The sequence below is a fragment of the Coregonus lavaretus genome (genome assembly GCF_964263955.1).
Source record: "Coregonus lavaretus genome assembly, chromosome: 36".
Classification (NCBI taxonomy): Eukaryota; Metazoa; Chordata; class Actinopteri; order Salmoniformes; family Salmonidae; genus Coregonus; species Coregonus lavaretus.
This window is the reverse complement of record NC_140023.1, coordinates 7036896-7062997: the sequence shown is the minus strand read 5'-3', so window position 1 is coordinate 7062997 and position 26102 is coordinate 7036896. Positions and strand designations below refer to the sequence as shown.

Genomic DNA, 26102 nt, shown 5'->3' with positions numbered 1-26102 from the left:
TGTCTTGTCTATTACACACACCTGGTTCATATCCCCTCATTAGTATGTATATAAGTGTTCCCTTGTCCTTGTGGGTGATTGCTTAGTGTGAGGAGAGTGTAGCTCCGTGTATTTTGTATTTTCCCCGTGTGCCTGTTTTGTTCCAGTGTGCCTGTTTTGCGCACTGGACTGTTTGACGCTATCCTGCGTAACTTTGTATTCCGGAATAAACTCTGCATTCTGTGATTTACCCACCTGCGCCTGACTCCTTCAAATCACCCATCACAGAATCACTCACCAATTATGGAGTCAGCGGGAGAGGAGTGCATGCCTGGAGTCGTGGGACGGGTCCAGGAGCATTCGACGATGCTAGCCAGCTTGGGAGAAGCGATGGATCGGGTTCTCCAGGTCGTCCAACGCCTGGAAAGGAGAGGACCCGATCTGTCGAGACCAGCTTGGCGACCGGATCCAGCCACCCACACCCCGGCACCCAGAGGGATCCATATATCCCGACCAAGGGATTTCGACGGGACAGCTGCTCTCTGCCAGGGATTCCTCCTCTAACTGGAGCTCTATTATTCCAGCATCAGCCCGGCCCCATCGGAGCGGGAGAAGGTGTCCGCCCTCGTCTCCTGCCTCTCGGGGAAAGCCCTGGAGTGGGCCAACGCAGTCTGGAATGAAGGAGGAGCCGCGTTGGACAACTACAGGGAGTTCGCTCTCTTCTTTCGGGCTGTCTTCGATTATCCGCCTGAGGGTCGAGAGGCGGGCGAGCAGTTGGTCCACCTGAGGCAGGGGACGAGGACGGCGCAGGACTTCGCCCTGGAGTTCCGGACTCTAGCAGCTGGGTCCGGGTGGAACGAGCGGGCCCTCATCGACCACTTCCGGTGCCATCTGCGGGAGGACGTCTGAAGGGAGCTAGCCTGCCGGGACACCATGTTGTCCTTCACTCAACTGGTGGACATGGCCATCCGCTTGGACAACCTGCTGGCGGCCAGAGGATGTCTGGAGGCGGCTGGCAGGGCACTCTCGCGTCACCCCAGGTATCGAACACCCACACTCGTTCAGAGCCCTCTGCTGCGGACTGTACCCTACACATCCACTTTCCTGATCACATTGTAGTTCCCCAGTGTAAGTCGCTAGTCGATTCAGGCGCAGCTGGGAACTTTATGGACAGGTCATTCTCACACAGTCTAGGCATTTCATTGGTTCCCCTATCCATTCCCCTCCCCATCAGAGCACTTGACAGTCGACCATTAGGGTCCGGGTTTGTTAGGGAAGTTACAGCACCAGTCACTATGGTTACCCACGAGACTCATCGGGAGCAAGTCACTTTTTTCATTATTGTGTCTCCTGCTTTCCCTGTTGTATTAGGTATTCCTTGGTTAGCGCTCCACAACCCCACCTTCTCATGGCCGCAGAGGGTTCTCACGGGGTGGTCGCGAGAGTGTCAGGGTAGGCGTCTCGGTGTTTCCGTTGGTGCAACCACGGTGGAAAGTCCAGACAGTACCTCCACCGTGCGCATTCCCCCCGAATACCTTGATTTGGCGCACGCGTTTCCCAAAACGCAGGCGACCAAGTTACCACCTCATCGGGCGGGGGATTGTGTGATAAACCTCCGGGTAGACGCTGTGCCTCCCAGGTGTCATGTTTATCCCCTGTCACAGGCTGAAATGGAGGCTATGGAGACATACGTCACCGAGTCCCTGCGCCAGGAGTTTATACGTCCCTCCACTTTGCCCGGCTCTTTCCTCGTCTGGACGGACCACCGTAACCTGGAGTACATCCGCGCAGCGAGGAGGCTGAACCCTCGCCAAGCCAGGTGGGCCCTATTCTTCACCCGGTTTGATTTCACTCTATCATACATCATGGGTACGAAGAACGTGAAGGCAGATGCACTGTCACGGCTGTACGACACAGAGGAGAGGCCCAGAGATAACACCCCCAAGTTACAGCCTTTACCAGTTCCACAACGGCCATGGTCTCACCTAAGTATTGATTTCCTGACTGATCTTCCCCTCTCTCAAGGTAACACCACCATCCTGGTCATTGTGGACCGCTTTTCCAAGGCCTGCCGCCTCCTTCCTCTGCCCGGTCTCCCCACGGCCCTGCAGACTGCGGAGGCCCTGTTTACACATGTCTTCCGGCACTATGGGGTACCAGAGGACATAGTGTCTGACCGGGGTCCCCAGTTCACATCCAAGGTCTGGAAGGCGTTCATGGAACGTTCATGGAACGTCTGTGAGTCTCGGTCCACCCTGAGTCTAATGGGCAGGTGGAACGGGTAAATCAGGATGTGGGTAGGTTCCTGCGGTCCTATTGCCAGCACTGGCCGGGGGAGTGGTCGGTGTTCTTGCCATGGGCCGAATATGCCCAGAACTGTTACTCCTCCACTAACCTAACACCATTCCAATGTGTTTTAGGTTACCAACCAGTTCTGGCACCGTGGCACCAGAGCCAGACCGAGGCTCCTGCGGTGGATGACTGGTTTCGGCATGCGGAGGAGACGTGGGAACGCTGCTCACGTCCACCTCCAACGCGCCATGCGTCGTCAGAAGGCCAACGCTGACCGCCACCGCAGTGAGGCCCCGGTCTTCGTACCGGGTGATCGGGTCTGGCTCTCAACCCGGAATCTGCCCCTCCGCCTGCCCTGCCGGAAGCTGAGCCCGCGGTTTGTGGGGCCGTTTAAAGTCCTGACGAGGATCAATGAGGTTACTTATAGGTTATTACTTCCCCATGATTATCGTATTAACCCCTCGTTTCATGTGTCTCTCCTCAGGCCGGTGGTGGCTGGTCCACTCCAGGAGTCTGAGGTGCGGGAGGTCCCTCCGCCTCCTCTGGACATCGAGGGGGCCCCGGCATACTCCGTCCGTTCCATCCTGGATTCGAGGTGTCGGGTGGGAGGCCTTCAGTACCTCGTGGAGTGGGAGGGGTACAGTCCGGAGGAACGGTGCTGGGTCCCGGTGAGGGATATCCTCGATCCCTCCCTGTTGCGGGATTTCCACCGTCGCCATCCGGCTCACCCTGCTCCGCATCCTCCTGGCCGTCCCAGAGGCCGGTGTCGGCGCGCTGCTGGAGCTGCACGTCAAGAGGGCGGGGGTACTGTCACGACTTCCTCCGAAGCTGCCTCCTCTCCTTGTTCGGGCAGGCTTAGGTGTTCGTTGTCACTGGCCTTCTAACCACTGCTGCATCACATCTCATCATTCCATATGTTTTGTCTTGTCTATTACACACACCTGGTTCATATCTCCTCATTAGTACGTGTATACGTGTTCCCTCTGCCCCCTTGTCCTTGTGGGTGATTGTTTAATGTGAGGAGAGAGTAGCTCGGTTGAGCTCCGTGTATTATGTATTGCCGGGGTATATTTTCCCTGTGTGCCTGTTTTGTTCCAGTGCGCCTGTTTTGCGCACTGGACTGTTTGACTCTATCCTGCGTAACTTTGTATTCCGGAATAAACTCTGTATTCTGTGATTTACTCTCCTGCGCCTGACTCCTTCAAATCACTCATCACACCATGAGTGTACCTCTTCCACAAACAGTGTATTGTACTGTAACATATTACATTCAAAAGGGACATTTTGAAACATGTACCTTGCATTTTTTGGATTAACTGGTTATTAAAATAACTAAATTGAGAAGATATCATTGTGTTGTGTATTGGTGATTAAGTCAATGTTCTCATGCTATTTCTCCGTAAAATTATATTTTTGGATCAATGGTTGTGTGGTGAAAGATGTATTCAAACTAAATGAATGCACTATAAAGGGTTTTGAACATGAGACTTGCTGCATTACAAGTGTTACCAGTTTGGAGTTATTATGAAAAATATTTATAACATTCCAACCATGAGGCCAAAGAGGGTGCTTTTGGTCATGGACTGCAGGAAAGGGCTATGAAATAAGAGATATACCTGTTTGACAGACGATTTTAGGCTACAGGCTGCTATATCCACAGATTTGTCAGTCAATTTCTCCACCCACAATGCACTCTTTAAATAGTCTACCTCCATGTCAGTGAAGGGCTGTTTTATTTATTTATAACAAAGACTCGAATTGAGGGGGTATGCATAGGCCTATCTTTTATTAAAGAAAATGGCAAAAAGCACAGGCCTACCCCTTGTTAGCTTCAGATTTTGAAAAAAATAAAACAGATCTGATTATAGAAAGTGATCTATAACAGCACTTTTGTCCGTGACGCTAGAAACAAGCTGTAAAATACCTGGGAAAGATGTGACTCTGATTCATATGGGGATATCATTGTTTTGTTTCTTTGACATTCAGAGGCTGAGCTACAACCTTCTATAACCGAGGAGACAAAGAAAATGACTTTGCTTGGGAAGTCATCTAATTCTGTCACTATCAATTGATTAAGCTATTCACTTTGTGTACAATAGAAGATGTTTAAACCCAGACAGCTTTTAGGGAAACGTGTGACCTTCTCTCATTGGGCTAAGCCACAGAAGAAGATTAGCCAGCAGGTAAAGCTTATATATTTTCTGCATCGGTAGGCCTACTCTGTCTGGGGTGAAAAGGTAGGCCTAACTTTTGAAAGTAAACAAGACACACTGATTTGGCATTGGAGAAATATGATAAGATGAACACATTGGCCTATCTCTCTGTCCATTCTTAGCCTGTAATTTCGGTAATTAGTGTGGTATTAAAAAATATTCTGCTAATATGTAAAATTATGTAGAATTGCATGACATTTTTATAAAAAGGCAATTTCTTCTCGGACCTTCAAATAGGATGATAGATTCCTGCAATGCTTTTAATATAAAGGAGATCTTTCCACCGCTACTCTTTCAATTTACTGGATGAGCTGACCACTGGTGCTAATATTGTCTCACGGTTAGTGCTATTCGGTATCCATGGGACGTCCATACCCTAAAACCTAACCCTTACCCAACCCTAACCGTTACCGTTTTACATTTCAACTTCAATGGGGTGACGTCAATGGGGTGACGTTCCAAGGATCCCATTTAGACTTTTCCATTGTCTCACCTGCTATGAGTCATAGCCTATCAGGAGAGAGGGAAGCATCGGATAGTTTTGGACCGTTTTCTGTAGCCTCCTTTAGTCCAGTTGAATTGATAGGGGGTTGGAAGCTGTCCGCTACATGAAAATAAAGACAGTGAACAAATACGTGGTTCAATGTGAAATCGAAGCGTTTTTACCCAAAGACAGAAAAGTGCAAATGGAAAACTATACTGGAAATGAAACGCAAGTTCGTTCGGAATCGGACGGCACAGACAAGGAGACCGGCGGGAATGGCGTGCGCGCGCTAATTGGATGCATTTTGTTTCTCCTCATTGTGTCGACACTGCTGGGGAACATGCTCGTGTGCGCCGCCGTCGTTAAGTTCAGGCACCTCCGGTCCAAGGTAACCAACTTTTTCGTGATTTCTCTGGCGGTGTCTGACCTCTTCGTTGCCGTCCTCGTGATGCCATGGGAGGCTATTTCTGAGGTGACTGGCACCTGGCTGTTTGGTGGATTTTGTGGCATCTGGATAGCTTTTGACATAATGTGCTCGACGGCATCTATTCTTAATCTGTGTATCATAAGCGTGGACAGATACTGGGCTATAGCTAGTCCTTTTCGATATGAACGGAAAATGACCCACAGAGTTGCATTTATCATGATTGGAGTTGCGTGGACGCTGTCAATTCTCATCTCCTTCATACCTGTCCAACTGAACTGGCACATGGCCGAGGAGGAGACGTCAGAGGGAAACTTTAGCAACCACTCTGAGAACTGCATAGCAAACTTGAACAAGACCTATGCTATTTCCTCATCACTGATCAGTTTCTATATCCCAGTGGTTATCATGGTTGCCACTTACACGAGGATTTACCGTATTGCGCAAACGCAGATACGGAGGATATCCTCCTTGGAGAGAGCCGCAGAACAAGCGCAAAATAACCAACACCCAAACGTTTGCGCGCACGAAAACGCATTAAAAACTGCTTTTAAAAAGGAAACAAAAGTGCTAAAGACCCTCTCCATTATCATGGGAGTTTTTGTGTTTTGCTGGCTGCCTTTCTTTGTCCTAAACTGCATGGTACCTTTCTGTGACCCTCCGTGCGTAAGCGACACCACGTTTACCATTTTCGTTTGGTTTGGTTGGGCCAACTCTTCGTTAAACCCTGTCATTTACGCATTTAACGCGGATTTCAGAAAAGCCTTTACAACTATTCTAGGCTGCAATAAAATTTGCTCAAGCAATACAGTGGAGGCTGTTAATTTCAGCAATGAATTGGTGTCCTATCACCACGACACAACGCTCCAAAAAGACGCACAAGTCTTGATGGCTACACAGCATCCTCACGCAATACCAAACGTGGGAGAGGACACAACCCCACTGTCCGACAAAGTTTCTCTTATCTCAAACGCATCTCGCAATGACAAGAACACGTTGCTGCCAGCTATCGTCCAATTCCAGTGTGACGGGGAAATTTCACTGGATACCATAACGCCATTTACTTCAGCCGGAGCCATGGAATGCGACTCAATCCCTGGTCAAATCCACGATTAGAATCTTGCTCAATTAATTGTAGGTTATGATTCATTTAAGTATTGCTTTCTTGATTTGTTTATTTATTTAAATAATTATATTTTATTGTAAGATCATTCACTTATTTTATGCCGTGCGGAAGGCCGTGCGTAATGTTATAATTGCTTTATTATCTCACTGATCGTGATCAATACATTTATGCAGTGATTCTTTTAAATAGGCATGTCTTGATTAATGAAGGATATCACAAAGAAATTATAGCCTAGTTTTAGTCTTGCCACTACACACATTTCAAATTAATGGGACACAATTGAACGAATAAACAATGTTGTGTATTGTATAATGAGAGGATATCCATTACATTTTGTTTGTGAATGCTTTTTATATTCATGCCAAAATACTTGCTTTAATTCAATGAGAATGGTGGTAGTATTTCTGTAGTCAAGTAGCTCTCAAACAACATGGGAGTAATCTATTTATCAGCAATGTTGGTAAAATAATTATTAATGAAAAGGCAATGATTTTGGTATAAGTTGAAATGTTTAATCAGATATATAATAATGGAACCATAACTTGACATTATTATGTTATGTGAAAATAGCTGTAGAAATCTTGCAATCTCTTTGCCACCTTTTTACCTCTTACTAAAGTAAAGTAAAGTCACATTTTATTTAAAGTGTATTTCACAATGTCTCAAAACACTTTACAGAGAACATTTGAATGACAAAATATTAAATATACTCAACCATTTGTGAATTAATAAAATTAGAAAAATATGTAGAACTGATTATGTTCTTGCCAAGTCACTTCACTATAATTGTATGATGCATCTGTCTTCTGTATAGTTCCTGACAAAGCCATGTAACCCATGGTAACTGAACCACATCTTCCCCTCTGATAATTGCATCTATTTTTATTTTATGATTATTTTAGTGTCTAAAGCTGCTCTGCAGTATTGGGAGATAGAAAATAGTATAGTGAGCCCTGGTCCAAACTCCAATGTCCCCAAATGTTCTCATAATCAGCTTTGGAACATGATCTAAATGATCTCCCCTCAAAGGCATTGCCCCCTATGAATCTAATATCGATACATAGGAAGATATAGGTCTATCTTTTATAGGTGTTGTAGCCTACTGTTCCAAAATGAATACATTTCACACAAAAAATACTTCCGATTCCTGAGAGTGGGGTGCATCAAATTACACCAGCGCCCCTTTCATCTTCAAAGGACAAAGAAAAACAAGAGTAGCAGTATCCAGGACACTGAGGGGGCTGACCTGGTGAACCGCATGGCAGGTGTGTGGAGTGGACTGGACACACAAGTGTGTTTCATAGATACACAAGCCGGCCAGGGTAGTGGTGGTGGTGGAGTGGAGTGGGGGGTTGGGTGGGGGCTAGTCTCTGTGTGCATGCCTGTATTTCCCCCCCAAAGAAGCCTCAGCTGCTGTAATGTCATACTATCATCTCATGTTATTAGTGATGGTATTTCAGCATATTAATATGACATTATCCTCCTCTCACCTCCCCTTCATTTAGCTTTCCAACTGGCTGCAGACATTTAATTAGACATTTCAGAGACTGTAATTAGATTTACCATTTTGCAGTTTGACATTTTAGCATGGACTCATGCAGTGACTTGATAAAAATATTACATTTTAAATCATACTTTTTTTTGGTTTTGAATTAACATTGATATTTATATCTTTAGGAAGAGCATGTGGGAAATGAACTTAGGCAAAAGAGAACCAGCTTCTGCATATCTGCATATAAGTAAATTAGTTATATTGACATTTTAAATAGATCAAACATGTATACTTGAGCATATACACCCCCAAACACACAGGCATAGTGGTTAGATCATTGGGCCAGTAACTGTGGATTGATGAGGAATTGAAACATTTTATGGTTGAGGGGGATGTGGCAAAAGGAATGGCAAATAAGTCTGGCTGCACAACCGATTGGCAAACGTATTGCAAATTGAGAAATCATGTGACTAAACTGAAGAAAAATAAGAAAAAACTACACTATGAAACAAAGATAAATGACATAAAGAATGATAGTAAAAAGCTTTGGAGCACCTTAAATCAAATTTTGGGGAAAAAAGCAAACTCAGCTCCATCTTTCATTGAATCAGATGGCTCATTCATCACAAAACCGACTGATATTGTGTAAATGTAAATGTAAATGATATTGCCAACTACTTTAGCAAACTTAGGCATGACATGCCAGCAACAATTGCTGACACTACATATCCAAGTATACAGTGCCTTGCAAAAGTATTCATCCCCCTTGGTGTTTTTCCTATTTTGTTGCATTACAACCTGTAATTTAAATGGATTTTTATTTGGATTTCATGTAATGGACATACACAAAATAGTCCAAATTGGTGAATTGAAATGAAAAAAATAACTTGTTTCAAAAAGTATACAAAATAAATAACGGAAAAGTGGTGTGTGCATATGTATTCACCCCCTTTGCTATGAAGCCCCTAAATAAGATCTGGTGCAACCATTTACCTTCAGAAGTCACATAATTAGTTAAATAAAGTCCACCTGTGTGCAATCTAAGTGTCACATGATCTCAGTATATATACACCTGTTCTGAAAGGCCCCAGAGTCTGCAACACCACTAAGCAAGGTGCACCACCAAGCAAGCGGCACCATGAAGACCATGGAGCTCTCCAAACAGGTCAGGGACAAAGTTGTGGAGAAGTACAGATCAGGGTTGGGTTATAAAATAATATCAAAAACTTTGAACATCCCACGGAGCTCCATTAAATCCATTATTTAAAAATGGAAAGAATATGGCACCACAACAAACCTGACAAGAGAGGGCCGCCCACCAAAACCCACGGACCAGGCAAGGAGGGTATTAATCAGAGAGGCAACAAAGAGACCAAAGATAACCCTGAAGGAGCTGCAAAGCGCCACAGCGGAGATTGGAGTATCTGTCCATAGGACCACTTTAAGCTGTATACTCCACAGAGCTGGGCTTTACAGAAGAGTGGCCATAAAAAAGCCATTGCTTAAAGAAAAAAATAAGCAAACACCTTTCGTGTTCGCCAAAAGCCATGTGAGAGACTCCCCAAACATATGGAAGAAGGTACTCTGGTCAGATGAGACTAAAATTGAGCTTTTTGGCTATCAAGGAAAACGCTATGTCTGGTGCAAACCCAACACCTATCATCACCCCGAGAACACCCTCCCCACAGTTTCCCAGTGAAGCATGGTGGTGGCAGCATCATGCTGTGGGGATGTTTTGCACCGGCAGGGACTGGGAAACTGGTCAGAATTGAAAATGATGGATGGCGCTAAATACAGGGAAATTCTTGAGGGAAACCTGTTTCAGTCTTCCAGAGATTTGATACTGGGATGGAGGTTCACCTTCCAGCATGACATACTGCTAAAGCAACACTCGAGTGGTTTAAGGGGAAACATTGAAATGTCTCGGAATGGCCTAGTCAAAGCCCAGACCTCAATCCAATTGAGAATCTGTGGTATGACTTAAAGATTGCTGTACACCAGCGGAACCCATCCAACTTGAAGGAGCTGGAGCAGTTTTGCCTTGAAGAATGGGCAAAAATCCCAGTGGCTAGATGTGCCAAGCTTATAGAGACATACCCCAAGAGACTTGCAGCTGTAATTGCTGCAAAAGGTGGCTCTACAAAGTATTGACTTTGGGGGGATGAATAGTTATGCACACTCAAGTTCATTTTTTTTGGTCTTATTTCTTGTTTGTTTCACACACAAAAATATTTTGCATCTTCAAAGTGGTAGGCATATTGTGTAAATCAAATGATACAAACCCCCCCAAAATCAATTTTAATTCCATGTTGTAAGGCAACAAAATAGGAAAAATGCCAAGGGGGGGGGTGAATACTTTTGCAAGCCACTGTATCTGACTAAATTATGAAAGACAAGCATTGTAATTTTGAATTCCGTAAAGTGAGTGTCGAAGAGGTGAACATTTTTTTGTCTCTCAACAATGACAAGCCACTGGGGTCTGACAACTTGGATGGAAAATTACTGAGTGTAATAGCGGACGATATTGCCACCTATATTTGCCATATTTTCAATTTAAGCCTACTAGAAAGTGTGTGCCCCCAGGCCTGGAGGGAAGCAAAAGTCATTCCGCTACCTAAGAATAGTAAAGCCCCCTTTACTGGCTCAAATAGCCGACCAATCAGCCTGTTACTAACCCTTAGTAAACTTTTGGAAAAAATGGTGTTTGACCAGATACAATGCTATTTTGCAGTAAACAAATTGACAACAGACTTTCAGCACGCTTATAGGGAAGGACATTCAACAAGCACAGCACTTACACAAATGACTGATGATTGGCTGAGAGAAATTGATGATAAAAAGATTGTGGGGGCTGTTTTGGTAGACTTCAGTACGGCTTTTGACATTATCGATCATAGTCTGCTGCTGGACAAACGTATGTGTTATGGATTTACACCCCCTGCTATATTGTGGATAAAGAGTTACCTGTCTAACAGAACACATAGGGTGTTCTTTAATGGAAGCCTCTCCAACATAATCCAGGTAGAATCATGAATTCCCCAGAGCAGCTGTCTAGGCTCCTTATATTTTTCAATATTTACTAACGACATGCCACTGGCTTTGAGTAATGCCAGTGTGTCTATGTATGTGGATGACTCAACACTATACACGTCAGCTACTACAGCGACTGAAATGACTGCAACACTTAACAAAGAGCGGCAGTTAGTTTCAGAGTGGGTGGCAAGGAATAAGTTAGCCCTAAATATTTCTACAACTAAAAGCATTGTATTTGGGACAAATCATTCACTAAACCCTAAACCTCAACTAAATCCTGTAATAAATAATGTGGAAATTTAGCAAGTTGAGTTGACTAAACTGCTTGGAGTAACCCTGGATTGTAAACTGTCATGGTCAAAACATATTGATACAACAGTAGCTAAGATGGGGAGAAGTCTGTCCATAATAAAGCACTGCTCTACCTTCTTAACAGCACTATCAACAAGGCAGGTCCTACAGGCCCTAGTTTTGTCGCACCTGGACTACTGTTCAGTTGTGTGGTCAGGTGCCACAAAAAGGGACTTAGGAAAATTGCAATTGGCTCAGAACAGGGCAGCACGGCTGGCCCTTGGATGTACACAGAGAGCTAACAATAATATGCATGTCAATCTCTCCTGGCTCGAAGAGGAGGAGAGATTGATTTCATCACTACTTGTATTAATGAGAGGTATTGACATGTTGAATGCACCGAGCTGTCTGTTTGAACTACTGGCGCACAGCTCGGACACCCATGCATACCCCACAAGACATCCCACAAGAGGTCTCTTCACAGTCCCCAAGTCAAGAACAGACTATGGGAGGTGCACAGTACTACATAGAGCCATGACTACATGGAACTCTATTCCACATCAGTTAACTGATGCAAACCGTAAAATTAGATTTAAAAAACAGATAAAAATACATCTTATGGAACAGCGGGGACTGTGAAGCAACACAAACATAGGCATGACACATGCACACACACACATAATAACATACGCACTATACACACACGTACACATGGATTTCGTATTGTAGATATGTGGTAGTGGTGGAGTAGGGGCCTGAGGGCACACAGCGTGTTGTGAAATCTGTGAATGTATTGTAATGTTTAAAATTGGATAACTGCCTTAAATTTTGCTGGACCCCAGGAAGAGTAGCTGCTGCCTTGGCAGCAGCTAATGGGGTCCATAATAAATACAAAACTGAAAGGTTGCTAGTTTGAATCCCGAGCCGACAAGTTGAAAAAGCTGTCGATGTGCCCTTGAGCAAGACACTTAACCCAAATTGCTCCAGGGTCGCTGTTGATAATGGCTAACCCTAGCCGTGATCCCACTCTCCGAATGTGTCTCAGGGAGAGTTGGGATATGCAAAAAACACATTTCCATTTCACACATGCATATAACACACACTTGTACGTGTGAAACAGGACAAATATAAGCAACCACCAAAGTATTATTATTATTATTATTATTTTTATTATTATTATTATACACACTTCTCTCTTTGCCCCTTTGTGTCTAACGAATCCCTACACACACATAATTTGTAAAAACATTTGCAAAATAATCCAGATCCAATTTATGTTTGTTATAATAAACCTGAATATTTCACAAATCTAAAATTAACCAGTCCTTTGTATGATTTTAACGGTTACCCCTTGCACTCTCTCTCACTCCCTTTTCTTCATTGACTGTAAATATGTGATATTTCTATCTTTTCACAAGAACACTGACCTTTAAGACACAGCTCACATGGTACCTGTCTGAGGTTTACTATACTATAGCACAGGATGTCTGCCTGCATCAGAAAAGGTGACCCCCCACCACCCCACCCCGAAACGACACACAGATCAATGAGCTGAAATTCTGCCTGAGGATAGAAACTAAAGTGCTATGTGCTGCAAAGGTTCATCAGCTGTAGAGTTACATTCTGAAAGTGTCTGTGCTTTTGAACAATGTTACATTTATTTGGTGAAACATCTCAGGCCAGTCATGAATGCAAAGAATTTATCATGTCTCTGAATGAGGTTGTGTCAATTTACATTTTTTACATTTTAGTCATTTAGCAGACGCTCTTATCCAGAGCGACTTACAGTTTTAGACAGTCCATCACAATGGTGCACAGCCACAATGTTATTTTCAGTTTGGCTGTATAGGAGATGACTAAAATACAATTAAGATTACTCTTGTCCAGAAGTATTATTTTATCTTGTAATCAACAAGACTATTCACTGTCTGTATGAAATAATTATTTAATTTCCGTTTTCAAGGTGGAAAATGTTTTAGACACGCATGCACACACATGCTTACTCATACCTGAGGGAGAGTAAGGATTCAACATAGTCCAATTACAGATTATTATGGCTTTCTTATGACTGAATCCAGAAATTGCCATGTGTGAGAGGGTCCCTATTGAGACCAAAAACAGCTAATACTGGGTGACATTATTTCAGCCCGAGGAGAGACTTGCACACGTTGCCTCATCAGATAATTTAGTTCTGTAAAATACCATAGATACTATGCTTTAGATGTGCAAACTTTTAAAATGAAGTTATTGTTGTAACCAATTGTTGGTGCATTCCATTCTGTGTCAGAATGGGGAGGGGCATTAACCCCTTTCCTAGCCAAAAGAACCCGACTAGACAATCATTACTTCTCTCTAGTTGGAACGGTGCTATGCCAGAATGTGGACACCGCGGAGCCGGGGCGAGATATGGCTCGGAAAACGTACCTCAATCCAGGGATGGGAGATGGCGCTGTACTCCTAATTATCCCAAAATGATTAATGATGAATCCAGAAGATTGAAATACTACTAGTTTTCTATTAACCTGACTTTTTCGTCCGCATGCTAGGCTAGCTAATGCTAAAGCGACCCATTGGATTCGACAACACTTCCGGTAGCTAGGCCATACTCACCCCAATTTTTATGGAATCCAATGGGAATTAGCTATAGCATTGGTGCCTATGGTAGAGCCACCTGTTAAGTAGACTGGAATTGTCACCATTGTTTTCAATGGTAAAAAAACATTTAGAGTAATCTTTATAATCCACAATCTTTGACTTCAGTCATGTTTATTTGACCTCCTGCAGAGGCTGTTAGTCACTAATTATGGCCTGCCTCGTTCTGTTTCCATCATGATGACAAATTGTTTCTCAGGTACAAGAGATAGTGGGTGTGGTTGATTATATCAGCAGCCTTAATCGACGTCATTGGTGCCCGGGTATCAGTTGTTGGGGGTTATCTGCCTTGCTCAAGGACAGAACAGCAGTTTTATCCGCCTTGCCAGCTCGGGGATTTGAACCAGCGGCCTTTTCAGTTACTGACCTAATGCTCTTAACCGCTAGGCCACTCATCCTCCCCGACTAAAATTCCTACTTTCGTTTCTGTCTTATGTAGCCAGGGCCCGGTTTCCCGATACCGATTGAATTTAGGCTTACGAGTGTTTTAATGATGCATCGTTCTTACAACGGCCGAAGATGAAACATGTGTTTCCCAAAATACCACGCAGAGAGAACGTTATTTAAGTGCGCCATTGAAGCGTGTGTTGATACTGATAGGATCGAAAGGAAAGCAGCGCTGCTCTTCACCATTCAAATCTTACTTTAACATTATAATTGTTTCACAATACTGACGATGGATCAGCTCCAACAATTAGCAAAATATAACTACATTGATTGAACATTAAATTGATTTCAATATTATTGAAATAGGCCTATAAAGCCTATTATCCTACTGTATATTTTAATGCAGTCATCTAGGGTTTCATTTCAAGCATATTTTTATACTTCGCTTGTTTGTAACAATTGCAAAGGAATTGGCAACTTTGTATTTGTAGTCAACTTTGTTCTGAGGTTATCAGTGGTCACAAAGAGACAAATAAACCATTTGATTCTATATTTAGTGAGATCTACTGTGAGTAAACTGGCTATAGGGTGAATGCACCAATTTGTAAGTCGCTCTGGATAAGAGCGTCTGCTAAATGACGTAAATGTGCCCTTGAGCAAGGCACTTAACCCTAATTGCTCCTGTAAGTCGCTCTGGATAAGAGCGTCTGCTAAATGACTAAAATGTAAATGTAAATGTAGTAAAATGACGCGGGAGGGCAAAAAAGCATCTAATGACGCACTTGCTGTTCTACGAGTGGTCTGAGGCAGTCTGTAAATAACAAGCGTTTTCAAGTGCAACTTTTGTAACAGTGGTTATGGGAGACAGCTCAGACATTTAACCATGCTCCTATGAAGGTTTCAATGATGAACTTAACTTTAAGATGATTTGGGGAAACCGTGCCCAGACCATTAGTAGGCTACATATCATATCTTGGAGGTACACGAACATATGTATAATAATATCCTTCATATGGCTCTGAACTAAAGAGGATGCTCAATGGAGAATCTCTTTGTCCTTTAGTAGTCCTGTAATAATACATAATCTGGGTCCGGGAAAACAAGTCTGTTTTATATTCATCAGATAAATAACAATCCCTAAATAAAGTAAAGACACTTCATTAATTTAGTAACATTTCACCCCAAGCTTAACTCGACAAAATCCTGTGATTATGCCAAGTTCAATGCTTCTATTTGCACTCAGGAACGCCAATCATAAAACCCCAATGATACATCGAAGTTCAATGCTTCTATTTGCACTCAGGAACTCCAATCATAAAACCCCAATGATACATCGAACCTGAAATGAACACAGATCCCGCTTTCAGAACCCCTCCTTTGAACCTGAAAATGAACACAGATCCCGTTTTCAGAACCCCCCTCTTTAAAAAAAATCTAACAGAAATGGGGTGTGCTTTTGGTGGTTCATCGATGTCTTTCTGGTCATGCGCGCCGCGACCGACGTAGCTAGTTCATTAGCTAAGCTAGCCACTTGTAGCTAGCCAGCAACTCCTCCAGTATGTGTTGAAGTCATTTGACTGGACTTGTTTTTGGACGGAAGCTGTAGAGATCGGTAAGAAATGTCACTTCTGTAGCCAAATATCTTATTCAGCATTTTTTTTTGTTGCGTTAAATGACCTGTATGATGGCGCATTGATCAGTTATACAGTTTAAAGACGTTCTTTTAGCGTTTTTGCCGAAAGTTGATCTTTAAAGCAACTGTCCAGTGTTTCCAGATTTCTATGAAATATGACCTATAATTAATTAGAACATGAGTGAAATAGTTTTCCTTCCCACGTTTTTATTAAGTATGTTAAAAAGCAGCTTTTCTGTGTTGGAATGCATACCGGTCATTAAAAATATTAATGCAAGTACACTGCTGTTTGGCCAGCTCATCCTCTTCAGGAGGATGACATCATCCTCTATGAGGAAATAGCAAGCATTTGTGAAACGGTCTATTTGAGAAGTTTGAGGTGGGTTTTTTTAAGTTTTCTTTTTTTTCTCCAATTTATGCTTTGGCCACAAATACGAGTATAGGATGAGTCAAGAACATTATTTGGGTATGAGTTAACAGAATATTACCTTTTAAAATTGAGATTTTCACTGGACAGGTACTTTAAAAATGCAACATTTTCTCTCAGCCTAGTGGCAAAATGTGTAGAGTAGCACGAAATTATACTGAAATATAATTTATATATATATATATATATATATATATATATATATATATATATATATATATGTATATATATGTAACAATTTCAAAGATTTTGCTGAGTTACAGTTCATATAAGGAAATCAGCCAAATGAAATAAATGTATTAGGCCCTAATCTATGGATTTCACATGACTGGGCAGGGGCTCAGCCAGGGATGGGCTTGGGAGGGCATAGGCCCACCCACTTGGGAGCCAGGCCGACCCACTGGGGAGCCAGGCCCAGCCAATCAGAATGAGTTTTTCCCCACAAAACGGCTTTATTACAGACAGAAATAATCCTCCGCCCCATCTGTGACATTGTGTTGTGACAAAACTGCACATTTTAGAGTGGTCTTTTGTTCCCAGCACAAGGTGCACCTGTGTAAGGATCATGCTGTTTAATCAGTTTCTTGATATGCCACACCTGTCAGGTGAATGGATTATCTTGACAAAGGATACAATTCTCACTAACTGGGATGTAAACAAATTTGTGCACAAAATTTGAAAGAAATAAGCATTTTGTGCGTATGGAACATTTCTGGGATCTTTTATTTCAGCTCATGAAACATGGGATCAGCACTTTAAAACTGCAAAATGTTCTCTCATCCTCATGGCAAAATGTGAAAAATAGCATGAGATGAGCTATAAAAAACAGCAAATGTTTCTCTCTGCCCAATGGCAAAATGTGTAGAATTGCAGGAAATTGGCTTTAGAACTGCAACATTTTCTCTCAGACTCATGACAAAATGTGTAGAACAGCATTAGAAAACTGCAAATGTTTCTCTCTGCCCCATGCAAAATGTTAGCTGGGGGTCTTCCACTTATCCTTCCACTTATACAGTTTCTTCCAAATACCCCTCCATAGAGGTATAATAAGTAATGTCAAACTGTGTAGAATTGCAGGAAATGCGTTTATTTTTTATTCGCCCTTGACACACACACACAGCTCAAAAATAACAAAGTGAAGTGTCTCATGTTATGAGCTTAGAATGGATTGACAGTGGCACCATACCATACCACTTTTGTCTAGACGCGTGACAGGATAGCAACGCCAGGCCATCAGTCAGAATGTCTGTGTTCTTCCTTATGCAATTCAATGAAGCACTGATTACTAGGTGTCGCCATGGAAATTTGTGCTGAGGGCAATCTTCATTGTATTTACATACACTATGGTAACTTTGCTGCAGAGCACGGTGCTTCTCCTCTGCTTCACAATTAGATTCCCTCTGTCATTATGGTCCGAGGGGTGACGACAGAGGGACCGCTCGGCACCTCAATCAGTGTCTAATCACAGTCAATGGTATCTTAAAGGCAGTCAGCTAGCAGCACATTGATTGCGAACATCTCTCGACAACAATTTAATGGAGATTGGTCTTCTCAAACCTCCCGCCTCTTCAAGGACTCTCTCAGTGTCATCAGCAGAGTGAAGGGAAAGATTACGCTTGAAGGAAGGACAGAAAAAAGCAAATAGAATCACATTTCTAGAGAGACGTAACTTGTAGGCCAACTTAAAACCCTGTTCATACATAGATTTTCTAAGAATTCTGCCGACGTGTGACCGTGAGAATGCAGTAATGCCGTCTGCAATTTCACTCCTCAAACCGACACATGTAGGCCTAGCTGTCTTCCTGTTATAGGGACCATCTGCTGTGTGTCAACGAGCGGTGGCTGTTTTCCCCCATTCAATATGGTGTCTTGATTGGGAATATTGAGACACTGAATCCCATTCACCTTTCAGGAATAAACACACCACTAGAGGGGGTGAGTGTTGCTCTGTCGTCAGCTGCCTTCTCATACTGCTATCCCCTATCCCACACTATCCCTCGATAAAAGACTGACTATTGGTTGTTGACACATACAGGAAAAGAGTCTTGGGGAAAGTCAATAGCCTATGTTACATATGAATGATGAATTAGAATGTGTAAAATGATTTATGAGAAGGCTGAGGGGAAGGAAGGGCACAGGGACGTATAAACAAGTTGTTGTTGTGTACATTTGGCCCCCTAGAAAAACAATTGGACTTAGACACTGTATGGGGCACACACACACATTATCATGTACCATACATGCTAGTGTCCACGCATGCACAGATGCACGGAGACGTACACAAAATAACTCACCCTCTCATTCTGTGCCAGCACAGAGGGGAGCACAAAGTATACAGAGAGTACCACCGAGGGCCTAGGTTGGCATGGACTCAGCCTCTGGCAGTGGAGTGGAACACATTATCATTTAGTGTGAGCTTTTAAGCTTTTGGCCATTCATTTGCCAAGTCCCCACAAGTGACTTTTTCTCACCAGGTTAATCTGGATGCACACTGATGAACAGAGAATATCCTCTTGTTAAAAGACCTGGAATAAAGTCCTGGAATAAAATCATATATACAGTATGCTGGCAGAGTGGGCTCTGCCGACATACTGTATATATTCAAGTATACTGAATTATTGTAAAAAATAAAATGCCATTATCACGGTGCAGTCACCATGGTCTTCGATGCTCTTGAAAATACAATATGTTTAACATAATCAAACAAATGAATTCTCTACATTCTCTCTTTAACAAATTGTTCACTGCACTGTCACTCAATGTGAGGGCTGCTTAAGAAGTCTGTGTGTTGCGAGGAAACGTTGGCAAGTGTGTACATTGTCTTCTTAGCTGTGAAGAGGGGGTGTGTTGGGTATGGGTGTGTGTGAGGCAACACGCCATGACCCAAACCCCACCTCCCACCTCAGCCCCACACACAGATAATAGAGTCTTTAGGCAGGGGGTCGCGAGGGGTATTTTTACAGTAGGAGGGGGCCTGCTTAAGGGAGGTCTGGGTAGACCCATTTATGCCCTGAACACTCCCCTCTCCACCCCTCCCCATTCTCCTTCATCCTTCTATAAGCCCTTTTTATGCAAGCGTCCCGGGCCCCGCATTCTCAATAGCAGCAAACACTAGGGTCTCCACATGGTAAGTGCAACCTTTAGATACCAAATACCAAATATTGAAACTGGAAATAATTTGATTAGTACATTTTGGTTTTTGCAACCAGGTTTACTGTATGCTTGCTGTGTATGCATATCTTGTTCATGTTACTTGTAAGTGAGGACATTCTGAGCCGACTTGGGGGTGTTTGTTGTGGTGCATGTCTTTGCTATGTAGCAGTATATTGGATCACTCCAATATGGTTTCTTTTGCGGGGCAGGATACACTCAGAGTAAGGATTTTCCGATTATTCCTGTGTAAAAAGCATGAGCTGATTCATATCCCAAAATGTTTGTAGAGGTGATTTTTATACGGATTAGTCCCGTGGACCAGGTAGCGCTGCAGTTTTGGGCTACCCCCTCTAAAATAGCTGCGGCGGCACTACTTCCACCTCTCCCTTTTCTTGTCTCGCTCCGGAGAGGATTCCCTTGGTAAGAGCTCTATGTTGCAGTGTACCCACAACTATCTATAGCTTAGAGCTGAAGCTTTCCTCCCTTATTGATTTAATGCGATGTGAAAAAAGGAACAAATTGTAATATGATTCATTTAACTGGTGCACTGAAAACAAACATCATACATGTTGTAAATGTGCTGTACAATTGGTAAACATAACATCTGTTATTAATTGCTTTTTTAAACTCATTTTTGTGCAGCTTTTTGGCGTATTCTAAACAGGGAACATAACAAAATGTAGTGAAACTTCTCATGTGTTTTTATGAAAAGAAAGAGAATGGGTTAAGTAACTATGTAAGGTGTTTTTAATTCACTCATGTTTCACTCTGTTTTGCCTCTCCTTTTTCACTCCCTGCAGCTATTTTGATCGCGGCGCGTCAGGTTTTCATTACATTCGGGCGTCCTACTGATGCTTGGCTGCATTTGAATAAAGAACCCTTCAAGTATCTGTAGTCACCCCCAGCCATGAGGTTACTGTGGCTCCTGTTCTTCCTCCTGTGCCTCCATGTCCTGCCCAGCACTGAGGCCAAACGCCAGAGTTCCGACGACAAGACGTCGCAGCCCCCACCACCACCAGCGGCAGGCAAGAAGCCCAAGAACTCTGTCCCCAGCTCAGGAGGGTTCAGCACAAAGGTTGGCCACAACTGTACCTGGGATACGTCTGGGGAGGGCGTGGTGAACTTGCTGGTCAGCTGTAGCTCTGGTGAGCAGACCTACTGGTGCCGCTACGCTGGACAGCCAGACCTGTGCCAAGCCTACAGTGACAGGAAAGCACAGGTCAGGCATTGGAAACAAATGGTGGGCAAGCTGAAGAAGAGGAGGAATGCGTGCGACGGGGAGAAGGTGCTGAAGACCCGCACCTGCAAGGCCCCCATGGAGTCCCACATGAAGCTCAAGGGCAAAGGCGGAGGAAAGAAGGATCCAGTGCCCCTGGTTCCTGAAATGGTAGAGAAGGAGGAGAAGAAGGAGGATAGGATCCCGTTGTTAGAGGAGAGGGATGGGGATAGGGAGGTGAACGACATGGAGCAAGTGGAGAATTACTGTGCCGAGGGATGGCATTCTGTCTGCTCTTTCTTTGTAAGGTTTTTTGAAGGTTGAAGTCTCTGTAAGGTTTTTCTAAGGTTAAAAAAATGACAAAGCTGATGAACTCACTTCTGCATCCGGGCTTACTTCTTTGCTAGGTAAACAAAAATGGTTTTGTATAACGCGATATAGAGCCTAAAAATAGGCTGCAGATATTTTTATTTTATTATGAAACTAATCTTATTTTCTACAGGCAGAGATTTTTGTGTGTTTATTTTATTATGAAACTAATCTTATTTTCTACAGGCAGAGATTTTTGTGTGTTTATTTTATTATGAAACTAATCTTATTTTCTACAGGCAGAGATTTTTGTGTGTTTATTTTATTATGAAACTAATCTTATTTTCTACAGACAATATTTTATATTGTTCATTTGTAATCACTAGACTTAGATCAGATTTATATTTTGAACTTTAACACAGCATACAAAATTCTACCTGTGAATAAACATACCGTACTATATAACCATTGAACAGTTGTTTGACTCATTTAATAAATCAACACAGCATACATGGTTATTTTTTTACAAGCCGTTAATTAGGAGGACTATATGGATTTATATTGTCAAGTGCTATTCCAGTAGCTGGGGAAATACGGTAATACTATATTCAAAATCGCAATAGTATTGACAAGATCTTTGTTCTGTAGTGTCTACACTTGATGATAATAAATCAATGGTAATCAGCATGACTAGGATAATCATGAGAACCTCATGTATTTTCCACCTAGTTTATCCCTTGAAATTGTTGCAATCACAGCTACATTTTAGTTGCCAGAAAATAAATCATCTCTCGAGCCATAGTTTATTTTTCTTAACCAAAACTATGTCAACATAACACAGGAAATGCAGTTCTTAAAAATTGCCAACCCTGATAATCAACAGATTATTTTCATGTCTTTGTAAGAAGTGATGCGTAGGGTCACCTCTGTGAGAACTTAGAATAGACATAATGAAAGGGTTAATTGAAAATATATTGTGGAAACCTGTTGTGATCCATTTCTGAGGTGATACTGACATGTCTCCTCTTGTGACACATTGAATATCCACATTTTCACAATTGATTGCATGCTCTCTGTGAAATAAAGCAGTATAGTGACTACAGTAATAAGTGGATGTTTAGAAATAGTTCCCCCCAAAAATCTAAAAGTACAATCTTATTTATCTGTGGTTCTATCGTCACTTTCTTATCCCATGGTTGGATTGAGATTATCTTCATGAGATAACTCTGTGTGGTAATCAATTTAAATACTGTCTGTCTGGTCCAGAATTGCTATGTGTGTAAGGCATTGTGTTATGTGGTAGCCAGTGGCCACAGTCAACACACATCCCATTGTGATAGCAGGGGGTACCTCCTGGCACTATTTTGGGTCCCACACTATTTTCACATTAGACTCAGTTACAAACAATTCAATGAAAGAGACTAATCGTTGTTTGTGTTGTGACAGGGATAGAAGTCCAGCTAAGCTGTTTAAGTGTCCTATTTTGATCAGGTTAGCAACGCAAACAAAACAAAACAACTTGGACTGATTATACCAACCAGAGCCACAGAGTCCTGCCTAAAAGTCTCACTGTGCACGTGTGTGTGCGTCCATGTGTGGTCTCCGTGAAATGTGGGTGATGATGACCAATTCGAAGGTGGGTTTGTGAATAGAAAGAGGATGGGCTGACAGTCTTGGTGTGATTCGTCCCGCCTGAACCAGACTTTTCCTACAGGGGATTGATGCTCTTCCCTGTCTCTGTGTCTTTCTGTGACTAAAACTTCCTCCATAACTCTCTACCTGTCTCTCAGTAACATACTGATTATGCACCTCAGAGTAGTACAACTCAATTCCAATCCTAATCAACTCACACTAGAGATATAACCGTTTGTTCCTCAGACCTACTCTATAATCATCTGCAAAACGTGATGATCTTCCTTCGAAAGCGCAGCCCAGCATGCCTCCAACCTCTCTAAGCCCTTCATTTACATCTGCAGCACCAGTGGTGTAGTGGAGGGTTATTTGCAGGTATATGCCGTATACTCACTTCTTAATCCCCACTGATACGTATCAAAGTAGTGTAATGGAGATACATGCCGTATCAATTAATACACTCTTAGAAAAAAGCTACTATCTAGAACCTAAAAGGGTTATTCGGCTGTCCCCATAGGAGAACCCTTTGAAGAACCCTTTTTGGTTCCAGGTAGAAACCTTTTCCACAGAGGGTTCTACATGGAACCAAAAAGGGTTCTACCTGGAACCAAAAAGGGTGCTCCTATGGGGACAGCCGAAAAACCCTTCTGGAACCCTTTTTTCTAAGAGTGTAGGGCTGATGGAACAGATCTGAATGTTTAGTTTAAAATGTTGATAAACTATTATTTATTCACATTTTAGGAGCAGCAATGGACACACGGCAGTAGGCCTATGCGTGCATGTTCCTAAATGCAATTTGTGGGAAAACACCATTCTAAAATGCGCACCGCACATGGTTTCATGGCGTGAGATGGAGGTGGGATTTAAACACTCAACAACTATCATGGGTTGCTAATATGATTAGGATAATGCCTTTTTTTATGTATCCTTTATTTAACTAGGCAAGTCAGTTAAGAACAAATTCTTATTTACAATGACTGCCTACCCCGGACAACGCTGGGCCAATTGTGCGCCGCCCTATGGGACTCCCAATCATGGCCGGATTGTGATACAGCCTGGAATCGAACCAGGGACGCATCTAACACTGTGATGCAGTGCCTTTGACCGCTGAGCCACTCGGGACCACTGAGACACTTTGGCAGCTAGACAATGAAATAAAGTGTAAAGAAAACCTTTATAAAAAATAATTGCCTCCACGTTTCTATGGTGGGATTTTGTCAATAGGCTGCTTTGATGCAGGGTAAGACATGCCTCATAATATGAAGTAAAACATCCAGGTTTCAAACAATGAAGGAACAGGAAAGATATAGCAATGCTAATGATATACCTAACCGTCTTCTGGTAGATGGAAAGGCTTTCCCAAAAACCTTCTCTATTAAATGTTAATGAGCTACAAAGTAGCCTATGCCAACCTGTCAGAATCAAATCAAATCAAATGTTATTTGTCACATACATGTATTTAGCAGATGTTATTGCAGGTGTAGCGAAATGCTTGTGCTTCTAGCTCCGACAGTGCAGTAATATCTAACAAGTAATATCTAACAATTTCACAACATATACCCAATACACACAAATCTAGTAAGGAATGGAATATAAGAATATATACATATATGGACAAGCAATGACAGAGCGGCATGGACTAAGATACAGTATAATATTATAGAATACAGTATATACATATGAGATGAGTAGTGCAAGATATGTAAACATTATTAAAGTGACTAGTGTTCCATTTCTTAAAGTGGCCAGTGATTTCAATAGGCAGCAGCAGCCTCTAATGTGCTATTGATGGCTATTTAACAGTCTGATGGCCTTGCGATAGAAGCTGTTTTTCATTCTCTCGGTCCCAGCTTTGATGCACCTGTACTGACCTCGCCTTCTGGATGATAGCGGGGTGACCAGGCAGTGGCTCGGGTGGTTGATGTCTTTGATGATCTTTTTGGCCTTCCTGTGACATTGGGTGCTGTAGGTGTCTTGGAGGGCGGGTAGTTTGCCCCCGGTGATGCGTTCGGCAGACTGCACCACCCTCTGGAGAGCCCTGCGGTTGCGGGCGGTGCAGTTGCCGTACCAAGCGATGATACAGCCCGACAGGATGCTCTCAATTGTGGATCTGTAAAAGTTTGTGAGGGTTTTAGGTGCCAAGCCAAATTTCTTCAGCCTCCTGAGGTTGAAGAGGCTCTGTTGCGTCTTCTTTACCACACTGTCTGCGTGGGTGGACCATATGCCTACCTGTCACAATGATATCATGATTATTTGCGTCAATCCAGTGGCCATTTCTTTTGCAAACTCCATCTCATGTGCTACAGAAACACTGCTAATCAAACAATAGGGCTAGGTGCCTGCACACTTGACTTAAAGGGTAACTACTCTCAAAAATAAAATATAATCTAAGATTTTTCCCAGACCTCAAAAGTGGTCTCCTGATGTGGTTTAAGCATTGTTATGGACATAGAACATACAATTGTGTTGTTTTCTGTTAACAAAAAGTGTGACTTTGAGAAAGAAAAGGTAAAAAAAAAGGGCAAATCTGAAACCTGTGAATTTCAGACTCAGTTTATCTGTTTCAATAATAGACCTACTATTAGCCTACTGCACAGTACAGCTTGGGTTGGCCTGACTGTGAAAGACCAATATGGGATTTATCATTTTAAGACATTCAGAGTGTATGACACTGTTTCTCATAGAATTTTTCAGACCAGGTGCCTTTCTTCGCTGGGCGGGCCTTTTGGAAAAATGTTGGCAAAATTAGAGTATACTCACTTCTCCAGGTACCACTACACCACTGTGCAGCACATATATCATTAGGACAAACACACACACATACGCCCCTGTCTCAACCTAGGGTCCTGTCTTCAGACTCCTCTCCAGGGTGGCTCTTCTCCTCTCCACAGTCGCTCCATTGTCCCTCAGACAAAATAGAGCAGAGATGACTTGCATGCCTCTGCCGTGGCAGTGGGGCCACCCCCAGAAGCAGGAATAAGGAAGAACTTGCATACACTACTATGAGTGACTTGGTGTGCAGACAAACAGTGAACTTCAAAGAATAAATGAAAGTCGCACACTCCATTCTTAATTGTAATGTTATTGAAGTTGAGCCAAAGGGTTAGTTGAGCCACCCCTTGTTTCTAGGAAACCAAACACAAAATGTATGATGTGACCAAATATTTAGGACGATGTAATAATTTCATGGTGTCTGTGAAGGAAGAAACCACATGAAAAAAAGTGGTAAGCAAGTTAGGTCCAAAAAGCTGATTTTTTTACAAAGTAAAATGTGTTATTTATATTTTAGTCATTTAGCAGATGCTCTTATCCAGAGAGACTTACAGTTAGTGAGTGCATACATTTTTCATACTGCCCCC

The 26102-nt window shown here is 42.7% G+C and overlaps 2 protein-coding genes across 3 annotated transcripts; both read left to right on the top strand.

Annotated features, from left to right (window-relative positions):
- Window positions 1–5170: 5170 nt before the first annotated feature.
- On the top strand, window positions 5171–6508 carry LOC311110804 (D(1C) dopamine receptor; the record flags this gene model as incomplete). The annotated part of the gene is made up of 1 exon (XM_084153369.1): window positions 5171–6508. One exon carries the CDS (start codon window positions 5171–5173, stop codon window positions 6506–6508), a length of 1338 nt encoding a protein of 445 aa, XP_084009495.1.
- Window positions 6509–15935: 9427 nt separating this feature from the next.
- On the top strand, window positions 15936–21582 carry LOC311110809 (fibroblast growth factor-binding protein 2-like). Of its 2 annotated transcripts, none has more exons than XM_084153374.1 (2): window positions 15936–15985; window positions 20387–21576. In XM_084153374.1, the coding sequence occupies exon 2, from the start codon at window positions 20494–20496 to the stop codon at window positions 21124–21126; it is 633 nt and encodes a 210-aa protein (XP_084009500.1). In that variant the 5' UTR covers window positions 15936–15985; window positions 20387–20493; the 3' UTR covers window positions 21127–21576. The 2 variants fall into 2 exon arrangements, with proteins under 2 accessions (XP_084009500.1, XP_084009501.1); XM_084153375.1 differs by lacking the exon at window positions 15936–15985 and adding an exon at window positions 19517–19560 and having other exon boundaries at window positions 20387–21582.
- The last annotated feature ends 4520 nt before the right edge of the window (window positions 21583–26102 follow it).